At 35.4% G+C, this 10,731-nt stretch overlaps 1 protein-coding gene across 1 annotated transcript; it reads right to left on the bottom strand.

Annotated features, from left to right (window-relative positions):
- Positions 1-1,380: 1,380 nt before the first annotated feature.
- LOC133697111 (serine/threonine-protein kinase PBL34-like) lies at positions 1,381-7,140 on the bottom strand. Its single transcript, XM_062119475.1, has 6 exons — positions 6,651-7,140; positions 4,724-5,058; positions 4,442-4,577; positions 3,665-3,801; positions 3,455-3,578; positions 1,381-2,122 (listed from the first exon to the last, which is right to left on the bottom strand). The coding sequence occupies exons 1-6, from the start codon at positions 6,835-6,837 to the stop codon at positions 1,602-1,604; spliced, it is 1,440 nt and encodes a 479-aa protein (XP_061975459.1). The 5' UTR covers positions 6,838-7,140; the 3' UTR covers positions 1,381-1,601.
- Between the last annotated feature and the right edge of the window lie 3,591 nt (positions 7,141-10,731).

Below are 10,731 nucleotides of genomic sequence, written 5' to 3'. Positions count from 1 at the left end.
TTCATGGATCAAGTATAATTTGTTGTTTTAGTTATTGTTACGGCAATGTTTGGCATGGCGGTAGGAAAGTACTTTTGAAAAATTTTAAATTTTTTTTTTGCTTTAAATTAATATGTTTTCATATCATTTTGATATGCTGATGTCAAAAATAATTTTAAAAAAATTATTTTAATGTGTTTTGGAATAAAAAACACTTTAAAAAACAACCGCTACCACACTCTCAAACATCCTTCTGTCTTTCTCTAAGAGGTTTGAAAACAATTGAATGATTTCTTTGAGGTTGCCGAACACCTTGTGTTGCCTCAATATAAAAATCTACCCAAGGAAGAGGTAAAAAACTCCCTTATGTTCTGCTTGAAATGACTTTTACTGTTGATTCTCAAATGTGGTTGGCCACTGCTCTTAAGATCACTGCCATATTGAAGCTTATGATCTTCATAAGTCTGCCTGTGTAAAAAATGAAATGAGTTTTTTGTGCTCAATTACGAGGTAATAACTTGTATCACCATCTTCAACTGCTCAAGGAGTTTCACGGGCGAGATGGATTTGAGGTTGAAAATGCCTATAAGATCTTTGAGAGCACATCCAAAGAGCAACTGACAAGGTGATGAATTAGCATTTGCATGAAATACATCATATTGGAATGGATCGAGAATCATTTCTGCACATTTAGCTAGATGTCAAGAAGCGGTCTTCCAGGCTGGGACCCTAACATAATTACATGTGTTGTACATACATAAATAAACCTTATTTACGCAAATGCTTATTAAAATGGATGGTAGGTCTGATATGCTATGATCTTTCAACCACTTGTTCGCGGTTTTTTTTCTTTTTTTTATTGAAAGAGGCAAATTATTCCAGTCTGAATGGCTGAATAACATTGAATTATTACGAGCAGAAACATCAAACATCAGAAGGCTGTCAAGCCCTAACGTAGGATGACCTGGTAACAGGAAAGACTAGGTTCCGTTGGCATACCTTCAATGGGAATCACACGTCCTTCCAATTCACCAATTTCATCTCAATCCTCACGCCTCGACTCCTTGGAGTCTGTGCAAAGTCATTCGCATGCTGCGTTGGGGGGTTTCGCTCCCTAGCAGCACTGCCTGCCCACCCCAGACTAGTTATCACCCATTCTGCCCATAGCAACAGTTTCATATTGGAGTCTTGGCCATTATACTGCTCGTATACTGAAAGAAACAGTTATCTAAACAAACAAAACCATAAACTCTTACCTGCATATTTCTCATCATTTTTTTACTATGTGGCCACGACTTAAATTGTCAACAGATAGGAACTATAACGGAAAATTTTTCCAATCGGGCATAGGAGCTAATAATCTAACATTTTCCTGACTGCAGTGAACATGACTGACAGATATTTTGCGCCATGAGCTTCACCTGTCCTTAACATTACCCCCTGTGTGGGAAGGTCATCATTCTAAATACAACACATAGAGGCATGTTCCTCCATTGCCTTCAAAGTTGTCCAAGAACAATTGCTTTCACAGAAAATACATCTATACTGAGAACAGAGGTGAAAAAAGAAATGAATGAAAAGAGGTGGCTAAAAGAAGCACATACTTCAATGATCCTGTGCTGCTATGGTTTACCATTGGGTTTTGGAGATTTATGGGGGTATTGATAGTGATAAGGGGAAGCATGGGAACCATGTGGTATTGAAAGACTCCTTTGTTGGTGCCCGTTCCTAGATAACAATCCAGCCTGTGAGCGGACACCATTTCTCGCATTTGGGCTGGATCCAACCCGTTCAGCTTGCATGGTCTGGAAATAATATGATGTGCTTGCCATGTCCTTGAGGTTGGGCAGAGGCTTCAATGCGTTGACCACTTCACTCATTAGAGGCCTAGCTTTAGGATCCCTACTAAGGCAATGAGCAGCTAGCTGTGCAGCTTTCTGGGCACCTTTTATTGAAAAGTGACCTTCAAGCCGAGGGTCTATCAACCGGTAGAATCTTCTTCTCTCCCCTAGATGTGGTCTCGCCCACTCAACAAGGTTATGCTCTCCATTAGGTCGGTTCTTATCCATGGATCTTCTGCCAGTTATCATTTCAAGCAAGACCACACCAAAACTGTAGACGTCACTCCTTGAAGTAAGATGTCCTGACAGAAGTGTTATAGCCTGTTTAGCTTTAAAAGGTTTGAAAAAGAGTACATGTTTTACAAGATAAGTTTGCTTGCATCTGGGAAATGTAAAAGGCGGGTATTCAAAGATTCAAAGAAAAGACAGGATAAAAGAAAGGGACTCTAACTCCAAGCTCATGTCATTAGGAGTGAAAGGTAGCTAGTTGATGAAATGATCATATTGACCAACAGAATGCTGTATATCTTTCCTCCCTAATATGAACAGGACTGACTACCTGGAGTTACATCATAGTATTGGACTGCATACAATGAATACCTACTACAGAGACATCCAAATCGAATATTGTTTGGCATTTTTATCTATTATCTAGAACCAAAAAATTACCCAATATGGAGAATTAAGTCACCATCCATAAATCTTCGCATACACAATATGGTGCAAGATCAATAGGATGCAGAAGCATCAACCAATTTTTAGTCCTTGAACACAAGAAGCTTCTTAGTTTAGTTGTTAAAGTCGCTGACCATTGTATCGAGAGACTTGGAATCTAATTCTACTGCTCAGTCTTATTGGAAGGGCTGCCTATTATAGTGTAAGCCAGCCATTGGGCCAAAGAAAAACAAATTGTCCTTGAACATTCTAATTTTTAGTTACAATCAATATTTGATGCCCATTGTGCTGGAATGGAAAAGGGTATAGGGCATAAAGATTGTTAAAGGTACAGAAAAGATGGAATGGTAGGATTGACCCCTTATCTTGTTCCGATGTGTCAATTGAAGAGAGGGGAAGGGGAGGCAATGTAGGACTTAATATAGGTGAGATAACTAAAAAAAAAAAGAGATTTTTAACGAGGGGGATGGAGTTCTTTTCTAATTTTAAATTAAGGGTTTTTTGTTATTTAAGAATAGAGAAACTGAGTTAAATATTTTATTGCTTTCGACTCCCCAAATTGAGGTTTGATAGTTCTTACTATATGAGGGGTATGGACCCTTCTAATCCTTCCCTTCCCTCTAATGAAATGAGAACCAAACAAAGGTTGTGGTTCTAACCCCACCTTTCCCTTCCCTTACCCCAAATCCTCCCTAGCCAAACTTGTTGCCCTCGCATGGAGTTTAGTTTAACTGTGGCACTGAAATATGTAAACACGTTGGTACATGCAGATAACAGATACAAAAGCTAATCCTACTAATTCATACAGAAAAGCTTTTAAGCTTATCCCAGTGTGTACTGGACTGTGCACATAACACAAGCAATTACAGCTATAAAAAAAGCTAAACACACATATCTAAGTTTTCAGGAAATCAAATTAAGTTGAGAAATGTAAGGGATGAAGAGAAAATCATGCTTACCAGTCATTACATACTCTGGGGCCGCATAACCATAAGTTCCCATCACACGGGTTGATACATGGGTCTTATCTCCCTCAGGACCATCTTTGGCAAGTCCAAAATCAGAAAGCTTGGCATTATAATCCTGACATAGAATATTATTAGTAGGATGCACCATAATAAAATACAAAGAAGAAAAGGAGAACAAATTGCTAGAATTTAATTGTGTACCGCATCTAATAAGATATTGGAGGTCTTAAAATCACGATAAATCACTGGCCTTTCAGTTTCTTCATGAAGAAAGGCAAGACCTTTGGCAGCACCTAAAGCAATTTTCATTCTTATGGACCATGGAAGAGGCAGGGACCCTGCATATGAAATAGCCATTAGAAAGAAACATAAAAGATGTATGATGTTTCATATGCAAATTGTGCAAACACAGGCAAAACTTGACAGCGTTAATACGATGTAAGACAAAGTTTCTGCATGTCAACATCATAAATATGACAGGGTAATAGAACAGCTCTATTGTTTCAGTTGTTTCATTGCGTTACTTTCCGAAATCAATTGTTAACTTGGAGGTGCAAAAAATAGCCTGCAAAACCTGATGCAGATGCGATGATTTGCTAGAATTTCCATAACTTTATGGCCTGAGTTAAACGTGACAGAATTCAAAAATTTCACACCTCATCCTGAGTTTCAACAACCATGATCAAGTTATTCTTCCCATAAAGTTATTTTCATGTGGTGTTTGTTATTTAGCTAAATCTAGCATGGATGTGAATCACTTTGCCAAGAACTTCATCCAACATTAAAAAACAGTCTCTACAGAGTAATTAGAATACATTCATCCTCAGATAAATAGACATGTATCCATTGCTGTGGAGAAGAAGGGTAGAGGGAACAACTTTTCACTGCACATTCTAAATTTCTTTCATACTACAAACCATAAAAACTTTTAAGGAAGATGGGGGGGGGGGGGGGGGGGGGGGCGGGCTAGTTGCATACTTCGAAACAGGTGGTTCTCCAAGCTTCCTCGAGGCATGAACTCGTACGCTAGCAGCCTTTGATCATCTTCAATGCAGTAGCCAATCAGTTTAACCAGGTTAGGATGAACAAGATCGCCAAGAAAATTCACTTCAGCCTGCCACACAGATTCAACAATTAAAAGCAAACCTAGGAGCAAGATATTTGAATGGTTGGAAAACAAAGTTATTGAAAATGATAAAAGACAAAAATATAATAGTGAATATTCATATGTGAAGTAAATAGATTAGAAATGTCCCATACCAGCCACTCTTTATGACCTTGGAGCCCATCATGATTAAGGGTTTTAACAGCAACAGTGAGGCCAGTACCAGGTTTCACTGGAGCAGTTCCATTTTCTTCAATCCATCCCTTGAAAACACAACCAAAGCCACCTTCACCAAGAAGACTCTCAGGTCTAAAATTTCTTGTCGCAAACTTGAGATCATTAAATGTGAACTTCCTTAGTCGGGAAGCAACTTTAAGCTCCTCTTCAAGTTTGGAAGTGGATGAGTTACTTTCTGTATTACTTGTGGTTGAGGTTGAAACAACAGGAGCAGCTGGTTGGTCCATGCTTGTATCATTCGTGGATTTACTTTCTGTTGATTCACAGACTTACCCTATTAGCATACAGACTACTGCAAAATGAAATCTAGAGGGATGATAATCATAACATTGGAATAGCCAAGTATAGCACTATACGCTACAAAAGTCCTTCCAGATACAAGTACACCTGAGAGCTTTTCAGTGGAACGCTAAACTGGATGCCAGTGTGTTCAAGTTTGACAAAGATATGGGAACACCCAACCCAGATCATAATTAAAATGGTACAAGAGAAAAAAAAATGAAAAATAAACTACAATGTAGCATTTAGATGTATATTCAATGTAAATGGAACAAAAGAAAGCACACAGTAATACCATATATGCATGTAAAGATAATTATGGTTTCTTTCGACTTGAACTCATATGAAAATCATTGTTTCCCTCACTCGGCTATTTAAACTGAACATAATAGTAATTCTTCCAACCTCACACAGCCCCTCTCAAAAATGCTTTTGAAATAAAGCATCCGTCACCTGATAAGATTTTCATTAAATCCATAGGGCAGCTGGATCCCTCACCAACCCAATCTTTACCGCCATTATGACCAATAGAATGTTTCCATTACACAAATGCCAACTCATAAATCATTCAACCACCACTAGCATACTTAATATTATTCTGAGCTCAAAGCCATTTTTCTGAAATTCAGGACATGGATGCAATCATTTGAAGAGTTTGTTTCAAATACACTGTCGAAACAGCTGGTCCCACTTTCTGCTAAACCAATGAACTATAGACATCTTTTGACCACAAATTTGGGATGATGCTTAATCGAATTAAGGTTATGTTTTCAAAAACAAATAAGAAGAAATTTACTTCTTTGAAGAAAATAGAAACGCAAGTTCTATATACTTTAATCAGAAATATTTGTATCATTAAAAGGTTAAGACTTAGTCAAGACTGGCTTTGGAAACGAGGAACATAATTGTTATAATGAAACAATTAACAAGGAAATCAAGATACCAAACATTTATTTTGGTGAGCAAAGTTCTGACCGAGAATAACAAGGTAAAGAGAAATGAAAGGACCAAATCTAACCAAAAACATCAAACTCAATCGAGTATATAAATGCCTGAAGTACAAATAAGTACAAATTTCGTTCCTTTATTTTCTACTTGAACTTAAAAATACCAGTTTCCCCAAGCTCGAGAAGTTACAATAAACAAAAAAACTGTTGTGCATGACTCTTCAAATAGTAATTCTGCATACTCGCAACACACTGCCGGAACTAAAACAACTTGTGTCTAGCATGACCTGAAGCAGCTCTGGAAAATCTAAGGAATCCAACTTTTCATCTAAAAACTTTCACCCTGTCCATGGACCTCACAGCCAAGTCAGGCTTGATATTCATGCAGCTAGTCATTGGTTCCAAAAGTTAAAAAAGCTGCTGTTAGCTCCTTCTGGGGTCACTATTCTTAGCTACATATACAATATAAAGACTAAACATTCTGTTTCAAAACCATTCTTGCTTGAAAAACCATACCAGGAAGAAAATTAAGCCAATCCAAACCGACAAGCTAAAAGAACAAAAACAATTAATCCACATTGGTCAAACCCAAAAAAAAAGAGAGAGAAATAGGAATTACCAAAATGGGTACTAGTCCCACTAACAGAGCTATCAACTTTGGATCTTGAAGAAATGCAGCTTCCTATAAACCTCAACTTGACCCAACACCCTGCCTCTGTACCATCTTTCTTCTTCTTCTTCCTCTCCTTTGATTTGCACACATCCCAAGAAGACTTCACTTTACCTTCTTCACTACCTAATCCCATCCTCTCCTTTCCTCTTCAAAAACCCTAAACACCAAAACCCATTTTTCATCAAACCAGCCCCTAAATCCCCCCCCCCTCCCCCTTCCCACAATCAAAAAATGGTTTCAAATTTAGCAATTTCTCTTCAATACCCACAAACCCGATTGAAAAAAGAAAAGGAAAAAAAGCGAGATCACCATCAAGTAGATCAAAAATGAAGGTCCCCTTTTTGAAAGTTTTTATTTTTAAGAACAACGGAACCTATTTAGACAGACAACAAAATGCATTTGTCTTCTATTTTTCATATTTAATCAGTTAAGACCAGGAAATGTCTGCTGCAGCTCTTGGATAATAGTAATAAGAATCAATCATACATTTTACTCCTTGTACTCTTCACATTTTCCCAATATGCCCATTCCACTCTTTTATTTACTTAATTGTCCCCTCTAATTCCGTGTACTCTTCACGTTTTCCTAACAGGCCCACTCACTTTTTTTTGTTACTTGATCGATCCCTCTAATTAAGAGAATCTCTTAATATTGTCCTCGTCGTTTACTCCAAAATGAGCACTAAATTGAATTAAAAGACCATATTAAAAACTTTTTCTTAAGGAGAGAAACTAACTGAACAGGGAGTAGAAGGACAATATTAAAAACATATTAACAGTATAGAAATCAAATATAAGATTAACCCAATAATTAAAAAACATAAATATTTCTAATAAGTATAATGCATGTAATTGTAATAATAATAATAATAATTAATAATCAAAATAAAAATAAAAAAAACCCCATTACATAAATACCGCTAGCAGTCTAGCATTCCACTTGATACATGCATGCGCTACGCTTTTTCCTCTAAAATCTAGATATCATAAACATGTTTCAAATAAATAAAAAGATTCGGGTTATATTCCCGACTGGGTTTATTAAATTTATTTTATCTTAATCAAATGATTAGAAAATTAGCAACGATAATAAACGTATAATTTAAAAAAAAAAAAAAAACCGGGGAGCTAATAAATAAGATAACACCAGAACCGGCGTTTTTTCATTACCATAGGAACGACACGTATTTCTCATTATATCTTCGAAAATGGAATAAAAAACGAGTTAAATATCATCTTTGTTAAATTATGACCCATCTCATATTTTTCATCATATTTAAGAAAAGGAATAAAACAATCGTCTCAATTAAATCTTAAATCTTAGTCCATCTTATATTTTCAAATATGAAATATAAAAAAAAGTCAAATACCATCTCATATTTTTCATTATATTTTCAAAATTAAAATAAAAAAAAAAGATAAATACCATCTTAATTAAATCTTAATTCATCTCAATTAAATAATAGTTGAAATATATAAAAATATATTTTTTTTTAATCTCTAAAGTTTATCAGCCTACCTTCTCTTATATTTTATTATCTTAATAGAAACATCAAAAGTGTATTCATTCGAGCATAGTTTTGAAACTCGACCTGGTCATTGACCCGGTCTAATGATCGGGTTACGGGTCAGATGGGTTGACCCAGGTCAACCCAAAAAAAATATTTTTAATTCATTCTTATATAATTATAATATTTTTATAATTATATATATGGTAAAATTATATATATAATATATATATATATATATGGTGGTTTGACCTGTTCAGTCCTTGATGTCATCTCATCTGTGAACATTGTTGCCATCAACTCATCTATCCAATGACATTCTAAATTTGAGAGTTTCAAATAATTTTATTTTCCGTTTAAATTAATGATCAATTCTCATGCTTGTTATTTTTTTTATAATTATTACGTGAAAATAATGGTATATTTATGCCTCTTTTAATATTAACTTTTTTATTATAAAAAATAATAAGTAATTTTTTACCGCAAATATTCAAGGAAATGCAAAATTAAATGAAAGAGTGTGTTTAGTAGTAATTATTGTTTTTTAAAATATTTTTTTAAAAAATATATTAAAATATTATTTTTATATTTTTAAAAAATTTATTTTTGATCCTAATATATCAAAATAATTTAAAAAATAAAATAAAATTTTAATTTTATCAAAAACACCTTTTCTCCTTTAAAAAAAAACAGTCTCTAAATTATTAAACATAGCAAAAGATAAAAAAGCAAAAGAAATATCAGTAAAAAATATCTCACAGCAAATAAACTCTTCTCTGCTGTCACCACTCACGAAGGGGAAAAAAGAGAGTCAAAAGACTATTCTCAAGTAAGAAGCGTTGAATCTGGTGAGTGAATCGGTCGCTTCCACCGCCTTTCCCCTCCTTTACCTTCAAACAGAAGAGAAAAACGTCACCCTATTTTCTCTTCTTCAACATAGAGAGGAGAAAGAAAATCCCTTTACCATCTCTTTCAATCAGTAGATTCCCTCTCTTTCAACTCGCAAGCACAATTCACTCAACAGACCAAGTGCACTTCTTCTTCGAGTAACGTATCAGTTTTCTTGCTTCTTTAAATGATTTTGGGGTTGTTGAGAAAATGGTGGGAGATGAAGGGAGTTTTGAATCTTGATGATTGAATCAAGAACTGCTATTCCTCTGCAATTCGGGATTGAAATTGTTTTTCTTTATTAGGTTTTTTTTGTTTGCAATTGCAGGCTTGCATCTTCAGTGCATCATTCATCTTCGTAAATTTTAGCCTTTAAAGATCAAAACGACGTCGTTTAACTTCTATGCATACAAAAAAAAAAGGTCGGGTCTCAGCCGGGTCCCGGGTCGACCCGCCGGGTCAACCGGGTTTCGCCGGGCCAACTTCCATGCGGGTTTTTGCTTAGACTCGGACCGGTCCCATGCCCGAGTCGGCCGGGTCCCGGGTCTCAAAACTATGCATTCGAGGCATTAATTTCAGATTTTTACCTATTTTTATTTATATTACTACGTCTGATTTTCTTTCTGTTTTTGTCTTTACAAAGTTTTTCAATGTTTATTTCTTATAAAATATTTTACAAAAAAATTTGTTAAAGTAAAATGTTTTTAGAGTCAATTTCCAAACTTAATTCATTTGTTGAAGAATATTTTCAACTCATAAAGTTCCGTAAAATATTTTACGAACAGTAATTTACTTATAATATCATCCAACTATTTTAATCATCACATCTAGCTCACCACCACTATCTCTTTTTTCATTATCACCACGACTACCTCACCACCACCATCATCGTCATGTCATCAACACCTCCCTCCTCCCCCACAACCATAACGATTACCTCATCTACCATTACTATCATCTCATCACCACCATAGTCATGTCAACTATTATGACCATCTCACCATTACCACCTCTCCCACCATCACAACGACTATTTGCTTCTCCTCCTACACCTAAAAATATTTACATGTAAAACTATTTATGTAAAAATATGTTTTTTGATCTTTTTATATTTTGATTTTATCTTTCATCGTTTTAATTCTCGAGAATTGACATTTGTTTTTCTTGTTTTTTGAGGAGTTTTCTTTCTATGATATAAAAATACACTTACAATATTTAAGCATCGTTTTTTATGCGGCCAGCGCAATCTAGTAGTAATCTATGTCCTGGTACATGGTGCATAAACAGTAATTTTAGCATATCCCTTAGCTTTCCTTTTCCTTTTAATTGCCAGCATTCGAGGGAGCAACAGAAGCGGGTAGCCAGAAAGATGCTGGGAAAAAGTTGCAGTTTAAGCGAGAAGAATCGAGTTAAGAAATAAAATAAGAGATTTGTAACGGGACAAAATGAGATGGCTGTGCGGTGGTTGAGAATTATTTCTTGAGTGATTTGTTTTTCTGATCGCCAACCCATTTTGTAAATTGGCTAACAACTTACTGCGTGTTTAATTAGCACGAGTAGTCAGTAAGTACAGTTCACAGCAGCAGCATTTAAAACAAGTCTCCATATACTTTGGCAAGCAAATGGTAAGCA

This window comes from Populus nigra, chromosome 6 (assembly GCF_951802175.1).
Source record: "Populus nigra chromosome 6, ddPopNigr1.1, whole genome shotgun sequence".
Lineage (NCBI taxonomy): Eukaryota > Viridiplantae > Streptophyta > Magnoliopsida > Malpighiales > Salicaceae > Populus > Populus nigra.
This window is presented reverse-complemented; position numbering and strand designations above follow the sequence as displayed.